At 42.6% G+C, this 21,389-nt stretch overlaps 1 protein-coding gene across 1 annotated transcript in view; it reads right to left on the bottom strand.

Annotated features, from left to right (window-relative positions):
* dntt (deoxynucleotidyltransferase, terminal) overlaps positions 1-21,389 on the bottom strand; it is a 308,067-nt gene that overhangs the window by 115,490 nt on the left and 171,188 nt on the right. The window contains exons 8-9 of the mRNA XM_068053279.1: positions 20,459-20,561; positions 15,511-15,807 (exon numbers count right to left, since the gene is read on the bottom strand). Coding sequence (XP_067909380.1) covers positions 15,511-15,807; positions 20,459-20,561 — 400 coding nt within the window. The remainder of the gene's footprint in view (positions 1-15,510; positions 15,808-20,458; positions 20,562-21,389) is intronic.

Raw genomic sequence — 21,389 nt, 5'->3', positions numbered from 1 at the left:
TGTTGGGTCTGCAGGAAGCATTCCTGCTCCTCCTGGCCCACTAGTAGTAGTGTATAGGCACTTCCTTGATGGATTCATCCCTTCTTGCTTCCTTTTACCCGCTGTGCTTCCAGGCCACCTCCTGCAATTGGATTGGTTTCCTGGCCCTCATCACACTTTTGTTACAAGCAGAAGTGGGCAGGTTTGCGTTACCTTGAGTTCTGTCTCAAATTTTTATTATTTTAACCTCACACCTGAACCAAACCTACCTGGGTTTGCCATGAGTCAGATGTGATCATTGACACAATAACTCATCCTATTGCTGATTGTATCATCGGGTATATTTGTATTTATTAATCCAGCAAATCACATTGCAAAATATTTTATTAGAGGTTATTTTCCTTTAGCAGTACGATGAATTAATTAGAACCCCTTCTTTTCTGTCATGGAAAAATGAGCCTGGTCACATCATGATCTCTCAATATTCACTCTTCTGTCTTCTGATTGTTTACCAAATTTACCTTTGGAGCAAGTTTTTAGCCAAACAAACTCCACTTTTTAAAGTTACTCTTTTTGTTAAAAGGGAGAACATCAGGAAGGGAAAATAAGTAATGGTATATAAAGCATTTTTCTAGTAAAGTAAAAAGGCTAATTCTACAATTGGGGCATCTTACCCAACAGCCACACAAATTGAAAATCCTGGGCACATTGCTCATGCTTGCCCATTGAGTGAGGGTACTGACTGGTAATCCGCATTCGTATAATCCACCATAAAGGATATATTAGCTACGAACTAAAGATAAAAATTGTACTGACCATTATAAAGAAAAGAAAATTGGGAAAGGGAAACATAAGTAAAGTGTTTCTTTTTGTGTTTTGTTTGATTATTTTTGTTGTGCAGGGTTAATAGTAAAGAGAAAGAACTTGCATTTGTATAGCACCTTTCATGACCTCAGGACATCTCAAACTTTACAAACTTCACTTTACATCCAATGAAGTACTTTTGAAGTGTAGTCCCTGTTGTAATGTAGGAAATGCGGCAGCCAATTTGTACACAGCAAGCTCCCACAAATTGTAATGTGATAAGAACCATCAGTTTTAGCAATGTTGATTGAGGAATAAATATTGGCTGGGCCACCTGGAAGAACTCCCCTGCTCTATTTTGAAGTACCATGGGATATTTTGCATCCACCTGTGAGAGCAGGCAGGGCCCCAGTTTAATGTCTCATCCAAAAGATAGCATCTGCAACAGTGCATTGCCCTCTGAGTATTTAATATTGCCACAATAAGACTATTTGGAGCATCTGACAAACTTTATTATGAAATAATGGTAGCCAGGTAGTTCCTCGGAGCTGATCCCACTTTTCCGGTGTTGCTTTGCCGTTAATGCGACAGAATTCCTGTTTACACGAGTAGCATCAGCGGAGTTGGAGCAGTTTCAAGGAATTACCTAGCCAAAAAGTTAGAAACCGGTCGATCACTGGACATAGCAATCTGATGTTAACACAATGGGCTGAATTTAATAAGCCTACTGCTGGGACCGACGGTGGGCCTGGAAAAGGGCGCCGTTCTCATCCATTACATCAGTGGTCACTCCACTGAGATTACACAGTGGTCAGCCATTTTGCATAGAGGAGGTGCAGATGCCCCCGAGTCACGTTGCAGGGTGGGAGGCGAGTCAGTGATTACGGCGTCAGATGATTCCCGAGCAGGTGCTGGCACCATATTTAAAGGCCTGCCAGCCCTGCATTCGCTCCTGCCTTAGAGTCAGTTGCAACGCTGTGCAGCTTAAAACTTTGCTCAGCGTAAATCTTTGCTTGAAATCTGAAACAAAAGCAAAAAGTGCTGGAAATACTCAGCAGGTCTGGCAGCATTTGTGGAGAGAGAAGCAAAGTTAGCGTTTCAGGTCTGTGATCTTTCATCAGAGCTGGCAAAGGTAAGAAAAGAAATAGGTTTTAAGCAAGTGAAGGGGAGGGGGGTGGGGGAGAGAACAAAGGGGAAGGTGTTTGATAGGGAAGAGGGTGATTAAATAACAAAGCAGTCCTGGGACAAAGGCAAAGTGTGTGTTAATGCCTGTGGTGAAAGACAAAGCATTAGTCCAGAGAGAGTGTTAATAGCGGAATAATGAGTAGCTCTGACTACATGAAAAGCAGGCACCTGATTAAAAAATAAAATATTAAAAAAAAGGCCTGTCATGCTCTGAAGTTATTGAACTCAATGTTCAGTCGCATAGTTCCATTCATCGAGAGCTTGGCAACCCTCATGGAGAGCTAGATCCCAGAGATGTGCGCAGACTGACACACTATCCCCTTGAGTGTGAGCTTGACGCAACAGTGGCAAGGTAAGAGAAGGAACAGGAGCTGGTCCTGGTCCTTCTCCAGTGAGCAGGGAGGTGGAGAGGCTGTCATCCACATCTGGAGGCTCTCTTCTGAGCACTCCGAGTGTAGACACCGGCTCCTCAGCCCCTCTGCCTGTTAGCCCAGCTTCAGTAGCTGCGATGGCTGAGGAGAGTTCTGCACCAGTCCAGGACACCCCCAGGCAGCCAGGGATTTCCAGGCCTCAGGCAGTCAGAGGATGCCCGCCAAAGTCATTACAGGTCAAAGGGCTGCCTGATCAGAAACCTACCTCCAGCCCAGCTCCTGCCGCAGAGATCACACTGTGTAGGAGCACCCACAAACATATTAAGAAGAACACCTAGCCACACTTCGAGTCTCACGTGTGTACCAAATATGTTTTTTACAAACCAATTAAAATTTCCTTTCTTCAAGTCCTTAGCCATCATTGTATGAAAGCCATATGCCTTAATTGTGAGCTGCTGACTTCCCCCTTCCCCCTTAGAGCAATGCCAATGTGACCACAGCATTCATTAACATGCCAATATACTGAGAATCCTTGTTAACATCTTGTCTCCCATGGTCACTAGCGCGCATTGCAGCTGCTCGCATAACAGGGACCACAAATGGAAAGGAGGCAACAGACGTCATGCATTAAGGCGAGCCATTATTTAACTCTGTGAATGGGCATCATGGTGGCTGGAAACAAGTCATTATGAGGTTGCCTCTTGCCTCCTTTGTGTGTTGCTCAACCCCTCTGGCCTCCTGCACAGGGTCTTCATCATCCATTGCTGCTTGCCCCTCCCCCTCCTCTGCATCCTCCTCGTCGGTGAATGAGTGTCACTCAGACATGTCATTCTCATGTAAGGCCTCCCCATTTTTCAGCTCTGAATTGTGTAGAGCACAGCAGACCACTACGATACATGACATCCTTGCGGGAGCATACTGCAGGGCTGCACCAGATTGGTCGAGGTAGCGGAATCTCATCTTCCATAGCCCAATGGCCTGCTCCATAGTCACTTGGGTGGAGTCATGGCAATTGTTGCACCTATCCTCCACTGCATTGCAAGGGTAGCCCTTGTCAGCGAGAATCCATCACTGAAGATGAGTGGGGGACTATCAAAAGCAGTGATACCTGTGACTGTCGAAGTATGTAGTGTGAACCTGCAAGAAACACTTTCGGCGGTTGCAAACCAATTGAACATTGATGGAATGGAAGCTCTTCCTGTTGAAGAAGGTGGCTGACTGTTCCATAGGAGCCTTGATGGCCGCATGCGTACAAGCTATTATGCCTTGCACCTGAGGGAATCCAGCAATGGCCCCAAAACCTATGACTAATAATATATATCAGATTTATGTTTATGTTCCTTAAAAATAAAAGTGAAGTAAAAGCTTTTTTTTCACAGTTTTACATTGGTGACTGTGGTTATATAAAGAATTAGTATTTATTGCCTAAATTACTCTGGCATGTTAATCTGAAAATCAGAAAAAATCAGAAGATTCTCTCACATCCATTCAGCCAAGTTAAAGTATGCATAATTAGCGATCTACAGCTGCCTGTACCTCTAGCTATAGAAGCTTCATTGACACTCAAGGTGCCTGTAATAGTGTATTAGGAATTTGACATTAAAATAAGCAGTTTCACAGCTCCAAATTTTCAAAGACAGCATTTCACCAGTTCACATCTACAGTATGTAAAACACAGTTACCTTAATTTCTGACATTAATTTGCTAAAGATTATGCAAGAATTTTTGGTGGGACTATTCTGAAAACGAGAAAATATTGATAATCAGTGGACGAAAAATAAACCCGAATCTATTTTAATTTAGAATTTTAATTTAGAGATTTTCCCTGATGTCATGCATGCTTAAGGAGCATCCCTGAACCTACTCCAAGCCTTGCACATTCAAGCATGTAGGCCCAAGCACACTTGGTGCTGAACACCACAGGAGATCATTTATTGTTTTCAGACCATGCTTCAAGTATATGTTGGCGTCATTATTCCCCCAGAATTATTGTAATTATGCAGATTGGTCCACCAATAATGTGTCTTCCTGTGGTCTTTCTCTTCTGCTTGTTGCTGCTTTTTGTGTTCATTGCTCCTTTGTTTTACACCTCCAGCAACAGCATTCTTGTTGCCACTAGTTGAAATTCATGACTGCAAGCTCAGCACTCAGCCTGGATATTCCCTTGGGTTTCCCATTACTGCCCTGGATTTGATGGAATAAGAGAGATCCCGCAAAAGGAAAGCCACAAGCATTTGGATATGTCTGCAGGCACTTGCAGTCATCATCTAGGCTTCAGCAATCAATGAGTTGTGCTTTTTTAATATTCATTCATGGGATGTAGGCATCACTGCCCATCCCTAATTATCTTGTGAAAGTGGTGGTGAGCTACCTTCTTGAACTGCTGTAGTTCATGTGGTGTAGGTACACCCACATTACTGCTAGATAAGGAATTCCAGGATTTTGACCCGGCGACGAAGAAGGAACTGCGATATATTTCCAAGCCAGGATGATGTATGACTTGGAGGGGAATTTACAGGCAGTGATGTTCCCATGCACCTACTGCACTTGTCCTAGGTGATAGCAATCGGATGTTTGGAATGTGCTTTTGAAGCAGCCTTGGCGAGTTGCTGCAGAGCATCTTGCAAATGGCACACGCTGCAGCCATGGTGCACTGATGGTGGAGGGAATGAATGTTTAACTTGCTGGATAGGATGTCAATCAAGCAGGCTGCTTTGTTTTGGATGGTTTCGAGTTTCCTGAGTATTATTGGAGCTGCACTTATCCAGGAAAATGGAGAGTATTCTATCATACTCCTGACTTGTGCCTTGTAGATGGTAAATGGCATCTACCTGACAATGTGGAAAATTGCCCAGATATGTCCTGTACAAAAAAAGCAGGACAAATCCAATCTGGCCAATTACTGCCCCATCAGTCTACTCTCGATCATCAGCAAAGTGATGGAAGGTGTCATCGACAGTGCTTTCAAGCAACACTTACTCAGCTATAACTTGCTCACGACCGCTTAGTTTGGGTTCCGCCAGAGCCACTCAGCTCCTGACCGAGTGTGACATCAAGGAGCCCTAGCAAAACTGGAGTCAATGAGAATTGGGGGAAAACTCTCCACTGGTTGGAGTCATACCTAGCACAAAGGAAGATGGTTTTGTTGTTGGAGATCAATCATCTCAGTCCCAGAACATCACTGCAATTGTTCCTCAGGACAGGGTTCTAGACGCAACCATCTTCAGCTGTTTCATTAATGACCTTCTCTCCATCATAAGTGCGGATGTTTGCTGATGATTTCAGTGTTCAGCACCATTTGCGACTCCTCAGATACTGACGCAGTCTGTGTCCATATGTAATGAGACTTGAACAATATTCAGGCTTGGACTGATAAGTGGCAAGTTACATTCGTGCCACACAAGTGCCAGGCAATGGCATCTCCAACAAGAGAGAATCCAACCATCTCCCCTTGACATTCAATGGCATTACCATCAATGAATCCCCCACTATCAACATCCTGGGGTTACCATTGACCAGAAACTGAACTGGACCAGCCATATAAGCACTGTGGCTACAAGAGCAAGTCAGAGGCTGGGAATTCTGCAGCGAGTAACTCACCTCTTGACTTCCCAAAGCCATCTACAAGGCACAAGTCAGGAATGTGATGGAATACTCTCCACCTGCCTTGATGAGTGCAGCTCCAACAACACTCAACATGCTCGACACCATCCAGAACAAAGCAGCCCGCTTGTTTGACACCCCATCCACAACCTTAAACATTCACTCCCTCCACCACCAATGCAGTCACTCTCACGTCTTGAGTTCAGCACTTTTGTCCATGTTTGAACAGTGGCAGCAGTGTGTACCATCTACTAGATGCACTGCAGCAACTCACCAAGGCTTCTTCGACAGCACCTTCCAAACCCACGACCTCTACCACCTCGAAGGACAAAGGCAGCAGTTGCAAGTTCCCCTCTAAGCCACACACCATCTTAACTTGGAACTATATCGCTGTTCCTTCATTTTCACTGGGTCAAAATCCTGGAACTCCCTTCCTAACAGCACTTGGGGTGCACTTACATCACATGGATTGCAGCAGTTCAAGGGTAATTAGGGATGGGCAACAAAAGCTGACTTAGCCAGTGATGCCCACATCTGGTAAAAGAAAGGTTTTGGGGAGTCAGGAGGTGAGTTACTCGCCACTGTAAGAATACAGGTTTGATCTAATTTGACTAAACTTGATCAAATTTTACCAGCATGTTTCTCAGGCCAAAAGACTTTTTCAAAGTAAACTACGGAATTCTGCAAGCTATCTTTCACAGATAAGCGAGAGGCCTGGGAAAAGCAGGTACATCTCCGACTGTTCATTAGTGTGTCGATTTCAATAGTCTGACTAGATAGCATAAACATCTGATGACAGGCAGATACAAACAATGGAGCTTTTGAATGTAGGCTTGGAGGCCGAGGAACTGGTCATGGGAAACAAATAAGGGAAGACAATCCTTAGCATGCTGCATAGCAGAGGCTCATGGAAGATGGCTAATGTCAGGGGGGCTTTCATTCCATGGTTCAAACAAAGAACTCAATGCCCCATTGGATATTTTGGATTAAAAAGGGACTCTTATAGGAAAATAAAGCCATGTCAATATAATACCTAGGTCCCCTGAAAATGGGTATAAATTATGTTGCAAAAAAAGCACCTGTTTCTGCGGTCAGAAGGAGATGACTTGACCAGTCGTCTCACCCACGAGGACATACAATCAACAAGGACTGATCATCCATTGGTAGTTGTACGTATGGTTATCTCCTGCAATAATATTGATGTGCTGCTCACATCATAGTGTTTTTATAACTCACTTTAGAATTTGTGGTACTGGTGGTTTTGAATCTGTCTTGAAGTTAAAATCTTGTGCGTCCTGTATAATTTCTCATAAATCTCAAGTAAAAGAATCAAAAATCTGTAGAGTCCAGGATCTGGATTTTCGAACGCCAGCCGGGTCGGAACCCAGTGTGGGCGCTAATTAAAAATTGCGGTCCCGGAGGTCGTCTCTGGAATAGTCTGCAACAGTCAAACTGCTAGTGGGTGGGACAGATTGAGGAACCTGCTCACCTCCAGCCTATTAAGCTCCTTTAGGAGCTTGTTAATGGGTCGGGGAGGTTGGCACTGCAATTTTTAAGGAGATTTTGGCAAACCCAAACAGTCTGGTGCATGTTAGTGCACAGCTGTTGGATTTGCTGTGGGGTGAAGGAAAAGTCTTTTCTTTAATGTTCAGAATTATTGGGCCCTCTGGTATCTTGCACCAGAACGTGCACAGTACCTCTGTTTTGGCCATTTCCACCCTGTCTCATCCCTTTAAGCTGCTGGACCTCTGAGGAGCTGCCTACTCTCTTTGGCAAGGCAACGGCAATGAGGTTGCCGCTTACCTTTGCCGCTAGCACCAGACAAGCAGCTCCCACCTCCTGGAGGCGCTCGGCACCGTTGATTGGCCACCAAGCTCATCTCCTGCCCAATTAGGGTATGAGCATTTAAACATAGTGTCACATGAGTGACACAGTGGAGGTGCATGGTCAGAACCTGGAATTCATGAGGGCATCACGTTCCCGACCCCACTTTGAAAATCAGGCCACAGGAATGAGGTTTTATACCACAGAATACCCAGCCTCTGACCTATTTATTAGAGCCTGATCTGTAGACTAGATATAGGGATCCAGAGACTAGGGATCATCTTGCCCATTGTAGTGAAACTCACCACCACATTAAATATTTGTGACACTTTAGTGTCTAATTTTAAACCACCTCTGGTGAGATTTGCCAGATAAGTCGGTCTTTGGTCCATTGACGCATCAAACACTTTCCTGAAGCCTCCATAGAAAAGCAGCAACAAGACAAGAGGCTGTAGCATTTCTACCAGTTTACTGGATTCCCTGAAGTGCAGGGTGTCATTGATGACACTCATGTAGCCATCAGGATGCCTAACACCACCTCATTACATGTATGAATCACAATGGGTACCATTTCTTTAAGGAGAAAATGGTCTTGAAATCAGTGGAAGTAAAAATCAGGAGAGATGTAAAACAGGCTGCTGACTCACTATCACCCATTTTACACCTCTGGACAGTCAAGATCTATCAATAACTTGCTGGATAAATGTTGAAACAATAACATATAGTGCATTTTTGGGCATAGCTGTTAGTTAGTTACAGCTAAGGTTAGAAATTAGCAGGCAATTGCTTACCACACTTGTACGAGATTCAGCTGTATGATATTTTAATCGGGGCTTTAACCTGTTTAAATAATTGCAGACAGAGGACTGTCAATTGAACTCAATAAGCAACATTTCACCAAGAGTCATTTCTCGTCTTTTTTTATTTAGCTTTTGATTAATTACCAATTGTTTAATTTCCATCATTGGCTAGAAAATTGGTTTAAAAAAATCGGTGTCCTAAAATGTATTATGATATTGTTATTCCAGCAGTGGATACTTTTCTCACCTTGACATTCATTTAAGATTGCAACTGTTACTGCTCGTCTGATATCTATGATTTCTGCTGATCCTCAGTGGCTTAGGTCATAGCAAGTCTTTAGAATCTTTTTGGCATGTTGTAGAATGTTTCTGGTATCAGTTTTTTTAAAACTAAAATGAATCCCATTTGCCCTGTTGTGTGACATGGCCGCCTTTGAAGCTGATAATGACATGCTTGCATCAGGTGGCAAAGAACAGTATATCAGAGGAATTATGACAATGGGTCTACCTTACATCAGTATTGTGTGACGGGAGGTCCTTTAATATTGTATAATGAGCTTCTTGGTTTGTTCTAAGCAAAAATAGGAGATGGAGAGCAGGTTAAAACTCAAACTTATCTAACTGCTTTAATATGCTCATGGGCATCCAGCCTAGCAAGACAGACTGCAACGTTCATTATAAATGTCAGCAAAGAGATAGATTGGCTCTTAAACAAATAATAATTTTATCAAATAACTGATTTTTTTTTCACATTCACCATTTATCCTGCTGGTAATGCAGGAAGTATCATCCTATGGTTTAGAATGGCAACCAGGCTTAGTTGTTTGTGATGCTAATGTGATGAATTTGTCTTTTTTAAAGACCCTCTTTTCTATTGTTCAACACCTTCAACAAATGTATGCCATTCATGTTATTTCTCAGTAAGATCACAAGGATTCGGTATCATAACTAGCAACAAAAAATAAACTCCATTTTAACAGATAATATGTTATCTTTTATGGATTATATCCAGAATAAGGCAGATTATAGAAGTGTATACCATGTCATCACTCAAGGTCTACAAGTCCCAAAGCAATCAAGGACCTGAACGTGTCTGCACTTCATCCCTTGACCATCTGTTATGTTGTATAATAGATACCTTCTCCTTTGTTGCCTTTGTAAAATAAAAGTGAGCCAAAAATAGGATGTCAAGGTTAGGTGCCTGGACAATCTGTATACCTGGCAAATGTCCCAATTTTCACAGTAATCTCCAAACTTATTGAACTACCCCCAGAAGTCCAATGTGCTTTTAAAAAAGGACTCAATTTGGTAAGTTCTGGAATATATGCTTGGAGGAGCTGTTAGTGGAGGCTCATTCTAAATGGCAACTGAGAGCTTCCTTCTCAGATTGCAATGCAATATCATATGTAGTCAATGATGTTTATCATGCACTTAAAAACAACATTGTGTGTATTGGCCAACTGATTGATAATGAAGCATAGAGAAAATGAGAAAGCAAAGAGACTGAAAAGAAATATTTATAGAGACTGCAGCAACATAGAGAAAGAAAACTTTCGACAGAATCAAAGTAAAATCAATTGAGATATTTTTGAGAGAAAGGAGACTGAATAGATTGCAAAAAGAGACAATGAAGACAGAGACTGCAAAAACAAATAGCGGTCTACAGAGAGAAATGGAGAACTGAGAGGAAGATTCTTGAGAAGCCATGCAAACAGAAACTGAAAGAATGCAAAGGGGAACTACAAGTTAATAAATAAGTGTAGATAAAGAAAAAAGCCATAAAGACAGGGCTAAATTGTGGCGAGTCGAAGAGACTTAGTAGTTGGCAGGAAAAAAGACAGAGGCGCAAGGGGAGAGCCAACTGTGCAACAGCCCCAACAAACAAATTTCTCTGCAGCACCTGTGGAAGAGCCTGTCACTCCAGAATTGGCCTTTATAGCCACTCCAGGCGCTGCTTCACAAACCACTGACCACCTCCAGGCGCGTATCCATTGTCTCTCGAGATAAGGAGGCCCAAAAGAAGAAGATAAGAATTGAAAAGGACAAGGTTGACAAGAAAAATAAGCAAGAAACATAAAAAATGTAGTTGTCTCTACAAATCATATTTGTAAGATTTTTTTCCCAACCTTCTTTCTTTCTGAATTCTCCACAAACTACACACACACCTGCCAAGTTTGTAAGCAGGTGACCCACTCCAGGGGTTGGAATTTATATTCCGGCAGCGGGTGAAAACAATGGCAGCCCGCCTGTGCAGGCTGCACATCACGGAGCTGCCATGATATTAAGCGTGGTGGCTCATTTAAGTACCTGGGATGGACTGCTCCCCCTCCGCCTCCCCACTGGCTGATGACGTGGAGGGGCAGGCTGTCCGTCCCTGGAAATGACATCAGCTGCCTGGGCGCAGGCACTGACACCATTTTTAAAAGGTTTCAAGCCCTGCCGATCAAGTTAAATATTTAAAGAAACAGGTAATTAAAAGATTTAAATACATTTAATTTGCCCCTCTCCCCCACAATAACCAAAGAATTAATTACTTGCCCTCTCACCCCCCCAAAACACCTACCTTGTCCACCTGACCTTTGCCCCAGTACATAAACTTTAACCTATAACCCTTCCCACCATCCCCTACACCAATGACATTACTTTAACCCCGCTCCCTCACCCCACACTGAGAAATGTACCTCCTCCCCGCTCTCCACCAGTGTTCCATCTCGGTTCCCCAGACAGGGATCCGAAGGCACAAGAGTGCCAGCCAGCAGCACAAAGATCGCACCGGCACGGATGGCGGAGTGTAAGGGTAATTAATTCAGTGATTTAAATTTATTTACGTATGTTAATGGCAGTCCTGTCGCCGAGCGGTGGGGGGGCCACCATGAGGCCTTGCCGCCGCCAGCAATATCGGGCCAGGTCCTCACGGCATTGGGGTACGTGGCGGCCCTCTCCCGGAGGCATTTTCCTGCCCCCCTCCCCCCACCACGACCCCAGACGTCGGGCGGCTCTGTAAAATTAAGCCCCAGGTCTCTACTTGTTACTCCATATCTAGCCATTTGGACGTGTTTGTGGGCAATCCTGCAAGTGTTTCTCTTTTTTGATTTTTATCGGGGTTGATTTTAGTGCTACCCACCCAGTGGAAACTGGGTAGTGAACAATTAAAGACGAATAGGTTACATTCCCACTGAGATCCCGATCATTTCCAATCATTTGCAAGGTTAACATTCGGGGTTTTGCATACAGATTAGGCACCTGCCTAATGCATGAAGAAGCCTCATAAATGTTTGCAAATTGTGATCCTAATACGCCAATAGGACCCCAATGCAATTTTAACTGGGGTCTAAGCTGTCTTGGCATTCCTGCTAGGCAGAAGCAGATCTGCCATTGGTCTAAACTAAATCTAAAATTCTCTTTTGTATAGCCAGGAACAGTAGGAGCACACACCTGGGCCCCACAAGGAAAATCATGGCCTCCCCATATTCTCCCCCCCTCCCACACACGAGACCTCCCTGAACGTCCACTCGCCACTTAGCTGTAAGGGGGCAGCAGCTCTTTGCCTGCTGACAGATGCATTGCATCCTCTTCGTGCTGGACGTGGACCAGCAGCTTTTAAATGAGACCTAGCAGCTAAAATCACTGGCTTCCCGGTGCCACTGCTAGGCCAGAAATCAACTCACTGGAGTGGTTTCCTGCTGGAGACCTGCTCTGTGTTAAAATCCACCTGTCTGCTTAACACCTGCTCACAATGGTACAGATGAGATTAGTAACTCCCAACATGTGCAACTATAGGCACAATCCTGAAAACTGGGGTACTTATTTGTTCAAATAAATTGGCGGAGGCACGCCAGAAAGAAGATAATGATGTCACAGATACAGGAGAATGATATACGATTGACATAGTAGTGCAATATTAGGGAAATGCCAGCTGTATGTGCTAAGGTCCTGTAATGCAGTTTGTCATTCACATTTAAAACATAGAAACATAAACATTCCACAGGCTCACCACTCTCTGGGTGAGGTAATTTCTCCTCATCTCAGTATTGAAAGGTTTACCCCATATCCTTAGACTATGATCTCTGGTTCTGGATTCCCTCACCAGCGAGAACATCCTTCCTACATCTACCCTGTCAAATCCTGTTAGAATTTTATAGGTATCTATGAGATTCCCCCCCTCACTCTTCTGAACTCCAGCGAATATAATCCTAACTGACTCAAAACTGCACACAATATTCCAGGTGTGGCCTCAACAGCAAGACATCCCTGCTCCTGTACTCAAATCCTCTCACTACGAAGGCCAACATAACATTTGCCCTTTTTACTGCCTTTTGCACCTGCATGCTTACCTTCAGCGACTGGTGTACGAGAACACCCAGGTCTCGCTGCATATTCCCCTCTCTCAGTTTATAGCCGTTCAGACAATAATCTGCCTTCCTGTTTTTGCTACCAAAGTGGATAACCACGTTTATCCACATTATACTGCATCTGCCATGCATTTGCCCACTCACTCAACTTGTCCAAATCACCCTGAAGCCTCTCTGCATCCTCCTCACAACTCACCCTCCCACCCAGTTTTGTGTCATCTGCAAATTTGGAGATATTACATTTAGTTCCCTCATCTAAATCATTAATATATGTTGTGAATAGCTGGGGTCCGAGCACCGATCCTTGCGGTACCCCACTAGTCACTGCCTGCCATTCGGAAACAGACCCATTTATTCCTACTCTTTGTTTCCTGTCTGCCAACCAATGTTCTATCCATCACAATACACTACCTCCAATCCCATGTGCTTTAATTTTACATGCTAACCTCTTATATGGGACTTTGTCGAAAGCCTTCTGAAAGTCCAAATAAACCACATCCACTGGCATCCCTCATCAACTCTACTAGTTACATCCTCAAAGAATTCTAGTAGATTTGTCAAGCATGATTTCCCTTTTGTAAATCCATGCTGACTCTGTTCAATTCTACCACTGTTCTCCAAGTGCTGTGCTATAAAATCTTTGATAATGGACTCTAGAATTTTCCCCACTACCGATGTCAGGCTGACTGGTCTATAATTCCCTGTTTTCTCTCTAACTCCCTTTTTAAATAGTGGGGTTACATTAGCTACGCTCCAATCTGTAGGAACTGTTCCAGAGTCTATAGAATCTTGAAAGATGACCTCCAATGCATTCACTATTTCTAGGGCCACTTCCTTAAGTACTCTGGGATGTAGATTATCAGGCCCTGGGGATTTATTGGTTTTCAATCCCATCAATTTCCCCAACACCATTTCTCTACTAATACTGATTTCCTTCAGTTCCTCCCTCTCACGAAACCCTGTGTTCCCCAACATTTCTGGTATGTTATTTGTGTCCTCCTTTGTGAAGACAGAAGCAAAGTATGCATTTAGTTGGTCAGCCATTTCTTTGTTCCCCTTAATAAATTCCCCTGTTTCTGACTGTAAGGGACCTACATTGTCTTCACCAATCTTTTTCTCTTCACATACCTATTTTACAGTCAGATTTTATGTTCCCTGCAAGCTTACTCTCGTACTCTATTTTCCCCTTCTTAATCAATCCCTTGGTCCTCCTTTGCTGAATTCTAAACTGCTCCCAATCCTCAGATCTGTTGTTTTTTCTGGTGAATTTGTATGCCTCTTCCTTGGATCTAATGCTATCTCTAATTTCCCTTGTCAACCATGGTTTGACTACCTTTCCCGTTTTACTTTTGCGGCAGACAGGAATAAACAATTGTTGCAGTTCATCCATGCGCTCTTTGAATGTTTGCCATTGCCTATCCACCGTCATCCCTTTAAGTAATGTTTCCCAATCCATCATAGCCAACTCGCGCCTCATACCTTCGTAGTTTCCTTTATTAAGATTCAGGACCCTAGTCTCAGAATCAACTACGTCACTCTCCATCTTGATGAAGAATTCTACATATTATGGTCACTCATCCCCAAGGGGTCTCACACAACTAGATTGTCAATTATTCCTCTCTCATTACACAATACCCAGTCTAGGATGGCCTGTTCTCTAGTTGGTTCCTCAACATATTGGTCCAGAAAACCATCCCGTATACACTCCATGAATTCCTCCTCTACAGTAATGTGACTAATCTGATTTGCCCAATCTATATGCAGATTAATGTCACCCATAATTACAGATGTTGCTTTATCACATGCGTCTCTAATTTCCTGTTTAATGCCATTCCCGACATCACCACTACAGTTTGGGGGTCTATATACAACCCCACTAATGTTTTTTACCCCCTTAGTGTTTCGCAGCTCTACCCATACAGATTCCACATCGTCAGAGCTAATATCTTTCCTCACTATTGCGTTAATTTCCTCTTTAACCAGCAATGCAACTCCACCACCTTTTACTTTTTGTCTGTCCTTCCTATCAGCTCTTGGTAAATTGCTGACTAAAATAGTGTCAGAAAAATAAGATTTTTGTCTTTATTTTATATAATTTAAAATAGTTAGGGCAAGACTATTAAAAATAGTGTCAGCCAACTGAATCTTTGGAATGTCTGTGTAAGATTAATTTTATTCAGTGGCTAAATTAGTATGTAAGAATTCAATAGATGTGGCTGCCTGCATTGTAATTATTCCCATCAAAGTATTTGATGTGACTATCTTTCCTAAATGGATTTTCACTGTAGTTTCGATCCATATCTAGCTGGCAAAAAATACCAATTTACCTGGGATTGCTAATTTTGTAAATTTGTAGTGGTGCTGGCTGTCTAAAAATATCATTTACTCTGGTGTTGCGAGTTCGAACCAGATGAGCTGGAAAGATGGAAACACCATCGAGGAGAGATACATTTCATGAGCCATTAATGTATTTATTGACTGTGATGTGAGTTTGCTTGGGTCCAATTGGTTAAAGACAATTTCCAAAGAGAGAGACATATCTATTCCACTGCTTACAGACTTAATACAATTTTTTTTAAAACGTCTACTCACTCTGGATCCAGTCCATCCTAAAAGTGCATAGGCAAACTGCTGAGCAGGCACAGTGACCAGATCCACACGGATAGCCTTCCAACCTTTAATCGTAGTCTTTTCTTCAGGTTCTGCCCCCTTATGGGTTAGCCTCTGTGCAGACACAGAGGATGTACTGAGGTCTCTGTTCACAAGTGTTTTGTTTAATTTTAGGATCAGAAAGCATTTTTGAAAATGATCCATGACATCGTATTTTTTGCTAGGTAATCTTCTCTTTTCCAATGTGGCCTCCACAAAATCGCAGTACAGGAGCAGACCCTGAGACAAAGGGAAATTATCTGTGAATGAATTATTGACTGAAGTCACAAGCAGAGTTGTCCAATGTAAAATTGTCACATTTACAATATAGTACATCACATAGACATGGGAACTTTTACCTGCCCATGACCTTCAGTTCAACATTTTTATAGCTTCTGTCAAGCCAGTGAAACTTAATTTTTTCCTTCATACTTCTGACAGATCACATGTTATTTGACAAAACAGTAAAAAAAAAAGAAATGGCTTTGTAAAGGCATCTCATCTGACAAACCTCATCTTCCACATTGAAGGCCAGAGCAGCAGTATCAAGCCACCCTAATTGCTAATGCTAAACCCTTTCAAGATGTTATTTCTTGCGACAAGGTTACGATGCAAAACGTCAACCTGTGCTTCCTTCACTTTATCATTGGTTTCCAGGCCTCCAGAGGACTGTCACCCTCTGAGCTGACTGCAAAAGGCATTGTTTTTCACAGCAATGTAGTTGTGTAAAGTGTACAGTAGTTAGATTTCTGCAAGTCAGATGAAATATATCTGAAATAAAATGGACTATTTTACCTAACTTTATTGTAATCTATCGATGTACTAATCACATAATTGAGCATGAGAGATCATGAGAGAATAGTATAGTGGAAATTATTTTTCAATGGACCTCCATGGATGACATCCAAATTATTCATACCTTAAGCATGGGGAAGGAATGTGGATTTGGGATTAGAGTAGATTAGATTAGAGTTTGTTTTTCTTTATAACATGCAAAGCACTTTCGGATGTTTTTCTACATCAAGGTGCCATATAAACACAAATTGCTTTTACAGATAGATCCTGTTGAAGATCTAGCACAGGCATTAGAATAATGAGCCAAATGGATTCCTTCTGTGATATAAATTCTATGGTCTATGATTCTCATATTCTTTAGTTATATACAAACAAGAATGACTTAGACAGAGTGAACACAAATAATTCCAGAGAAAAAATAAAAACATAAAAAAATTCCTACATGCAATTTATAAAATATACATTGTTAAAAAAGTACAACTAACATGGTGTTTGTGGCTTTAATTTGATGATAGTTATAAAGTTACCTATCTTTGTTTTCATAATCCATGGCCAGGTGAGCAGTTAAAATTGTGTAACATTGACCTGCTGCCCCATTCCTATCGGAAACCCACTGACCACTATTTTTATTATGACTCAGGCCACAAATGCACCCTCTGGAAAGCAGCACATGCCTCATGAAAAAATTCAAATAGGGATCCAATGACATCATTTGGACTCCAAAAGAATTTTTACCAGGTGGATCAGAAGCCCTGTCCAGTGAAAAACCGGCTAAGTAAAAGGTAGCAGGATTGGCTTCACAAACTGATATGACTGAAATCTGAATTTAAAAAGACAGTCACCTACTGTTCATCACCTTAGTTTTCATCTGTATTCATGATGGAGAAGGACGATGTAGGTGTAGAGATCAGGGAGGGGGATTGTGCTATACTTGAACATATTAGCATTGAAAGGGAGGAAATATTAGCTGTTTCAACGGGCTTAAAAGTGGATAAATCCTCAGGCTCAGATGAGATGTATCCCAGGCTGTTATGTGAGGCAAGGGAGGCGATAGCAGGGGCTTTGACACAAATTTTCAAATCCTCTCTGGCCAGAGGAGAGGTACCAGAGGATTGGAGGACAGCGAATGTGGTACCATTATTCAAGAAGGGGAGTAGGGATAAACCAGGTAATTACAGGCCGGTGAGTCTAATATCAGTGGTTGGGAAAATATTGGAAAAAATTCTGAGGGACAGGATTCGTCTCCACTTGGAGAGGCAGGGATTAATCAGAGATAGTCAGCATGGCTTTGTTAAGGGGAGATCATGTCTAACTAACTTGACTGGATTTTTCGAGGAGGTGACTAGATGTGTCAATGAGGGCAAAGCAGTAGATGTAGTATACATGGATTTCAGTAAGGCTTTTGATAAGGTCCCACATTGGCTTAGTGGCAGGAGGCAGAGGGTAATGGTCGAGGGCTGTTTTTGCGATTCGAAGACTGTGACCATGGGATCGGTGCTGGGACCCTTGCTGTTTGTAGTGTACATTAATGATTTAGACGTGAATATAGGAGGTATGATCAGTAAGTTCGCAGACAACACGAAAATTGTTGGTGTTGTAAATAGTGAGGTGGCAATCCTTAGATTACAGGGAGATATAGATGGGCTGGTAAGATGGGCAGAGCAGTGGCAAATGGAATTTAATCCTGAGAAGTGTGAGGTAATGCATTTTGGGAGGACTAACAAGGCAAGGGAATACACAATGGATGGTCGGACCCTAGGAAGTACAGAAAGTCAGAAGGACCTTGGTGTACTTGTCCATAGATCACTGAAGGCAGCAGCACAGGTAGATAAGGTCGTTAGGAAGGCAGATGGGATACTTGCCTTTATTAGCCGAGGCATAGAATATAAGAGCAGGGAGGTTATGATGGAGCTATATAAAACGCTAGTTAGGCCACAGCTGGAGTACTGTGTACAGTTCTGGGCACCACAGTATAGGAAGGATGTGATTGCACTGGAGAGGGTGCAGAGGAGATTCACCAGGATGTTGCCTGGCCTGGAGCATTTCAGCTATGAAAAGAGACTGAAAAGGCTAGGGTTGTTTTCCTTGGAGCAGAGAAGGCTGAAGGGGGATATGATTGAGGTGTACAAGATTATGAGGGGCATTGATAGGTTTGATAGGAAGAGACTTTTTCCCTTAGTGGAGGGGTCAAGAACCAGGGGGCATAGATTTAGGGTAAGGGGCAGGAGGTTTAGGGGGGATTTGAAGACACATTTTTTCACCCAGATGGCTGTTGGAATCTGGAATGCACTGCCTAAAGAGGTGGTGGAGGCAGGAACCCTCCCAACATTTAAGAAGTATTTAGATGAGCACTTGAAATGCCATAGCATATAAGGCTATGGGCCAAGTGCAGGAATATGGGATTAGAATAGTTGGGTGCTGTATGGCTGGCACAGACATGATGGGCCTGTTTCTGTGCTGTATAACTCTATGACTCTATGACTCTACAGCTCATTAGGGTCGGTGTGCCATTGTGAGTAATGCATTTCCAAGGCTGTCATGGACTTCCAGTTTGTTTCTTTCTGATTTTTCCCCCTCCCTTACATTCCCTCATTAAACATTCATTGCTTAACAGGGATGTCTTTTTGGCTTCACTCTTTTGGATGGATGAACAATTGGAGGAAGAAGAGCAGCAGCAGCCTCAACAAATATGGCAAGAAGCTGGTGGGCCTGTTAGAAGCCAGCAGGTAAGGCGAGCTGCTCACAGTCCTTACCTAGCCCTCAGGGTCCATAGGCTAAGAATTAGTTTCTTGGTATTTTTGAGGAGTGGTACTTGAGGAGGCTGTGATTCCGCAGGAAGGTTGTTGTGGACCTATGCAATCTGTCGCAGCAGCACCTGCTGCCTACTGGACCAGGGAACTATAACAGCAACTATCAAAGTCACCATCACCCTTAAGTTTTTCACTACAGCTCCTGCCATCATCTGTATCTCCCAGTCTATGGTGCACACTTGCATCAAACACATCACCATTTCTCTCCTTAGCAGAATAAACCAGCACATTACCTTGGCGATGGACATCAACAGCCAGAAAGAGAGAGCTCTGCGATTTGCAGCAGTGGCTGGCTTTCCTTGTGCTTAGGGCATAATAAGCTGATGATGGTAGTCATCAAGCCACCAGAAGATGTGCCAGCAGCTTAGGGGTACATGAAATGTTTGCACTCCATCAGTGTTCAACTGGTGTGTGATCACTGCCAAAAGAATAATGCAACTGTGCTCCAGTTTCACTGCCAATTGCTGATGCAGCCAACTATTCAACAATGTAGTTGGTGCTGGACACTGAAATCATTGATACAGGCAGCACAAAGTTGGTGTGCTCCCTGCATCCCAATCATCGCCTGAGGGTTAATTGCTCGTCACAATCCCCACATCTGTTTTTGAGGGCTACTGCACTTGGCCCCCAATATTGTGTTGAATTCGTCACCAAGTGATCAACTTATAGTGTTTTTCATAAAAAGTAGTTTACCAATTCTCTACACCTATGAGATGCTCCCTCAGTGGTTTCAGCAAAGATGGTGGAAGGCTGATGCTGCTCATGCACATCCCTTGTGATGTTTGTGGCTGGAGACTTTTGTCGCATTGACTAGCCTTTCACTGTCCTATCAGAGATTTTGCTATGAAATTGAACTTGTTTCCTTATGTGTCAGTGAATTGAGGCTTGGTTGGTAACATACCCAAGTCTGTTTTCTGGGTCAGCAGGTGACTTTTGAACTCACGCTGTTAGCCACCCACCCAAGACCAGCCTGGAGCTGAGACCAGGGGCCAATATCAACATCAGCCCCTCTTCCCCTTTTCCAATTAGATTCCAGTCTTGGAACTCAGAATCAATTATTTTTTATTCTTTGCATAATTGCCTTTATAAATCCATGCTAACCTGAATCTAGTGAACAAACTTTCCAGACAAGATGTTACTCATTTTTGACAATTTTTTAACTTGTGGTGGTTCTTCCTTTTCCATAAGCTTGTTGCCATTTGCAAGAAATAAATGATGTGCAGATGATAATATGAAATAATTTGCTTATTCCTAAGGCAAGATAACATCTTACAGGTGACATCTACCTGACTGTCCAGCTTACTGACTGTTTTACGAAGAAGACCTTCTTCCTTTCCTTCCTCGAGGCAGCTGATCAAAAGGTCCACATCATGGCCAATCTCTTTACCCCTGTAATGACAAAAAGACCCAAGTTAGGAGCTGGGAGTAACTTAGCTATACAATTTTAACATAAGTAATCTTAGATAATGAATGCATAATAAAATAGTCTTAAATAATCATGGGTCTCTCTTTACCATGGAAAACTTATGGCTGTGAAACCCAGCAGGGGGAGAAGAATTAACTGGCACAGAGACCTATCCTCCCCTACATAAGCTCAACATGTTGGCTTACACAGCATTAACAGAAACTATTGACAAGTTTTGAGCTGTAACCATTCAATCCTCTTGGGTTTAGGACTCTGTGGAGCACATAAAAAGAGGAGTGTAAGATCTCACATTGCAGATCTCTTATTGTAAATCTCTGGAAGAAACACAAGGCACAACCTTCTGGATTGCAGCTGTCAACTGAACCTTTGTTATGGGCTCCCTCTAGTGGCACACTGTGCATGCTACACCAAGCACGTACAGTTGCCTCAAATGAACAATACACTACGTATTAAATGAACAATAAATGAACAATACACAACAAGGAGTAATCATGTAACACAACATAATTATCTGAACTCACGTTTTCTACTGCATAAACAACAAATGGAGCAATATTAATATCAAAACTCAGAAGAATAAATCAAGAGATACAACAGCATTGTGTTAAATCATGATTTTGTGTGAATTATCGATCACTGAAACAGTGAAAAGTTGTGAATCACAACTAATATCTTAAAACTAAAAGGAAAGCTTCTGCCTTTCACACAAACTGAACAGTATAGATATTACAACTGATATGAGAGGAGTAATATTACTTGCCTTGAATCGGATTCTGTTATCCCTTAAAAGC

Source organism: Heterodontus francisci, chromosome 20, assembly GCF_036365525.1.
Source record: "Heterodontus francisci isolate sHetFra1 chromosome 20, sHetFra1.hap1, whole genome shotgun sequence".
NCBI lineage: Eukaryota > Metazoa > Chordata > Chondrichthyes > Heterodontiformes > Heterodontidae > Heterodontus > Heterodontus francisci.
The sequence above is the reverse complement of the archived record's forward strand: the minus strand, read 5'-3'. Positions and strand labels throughout refer to the sequence as shown.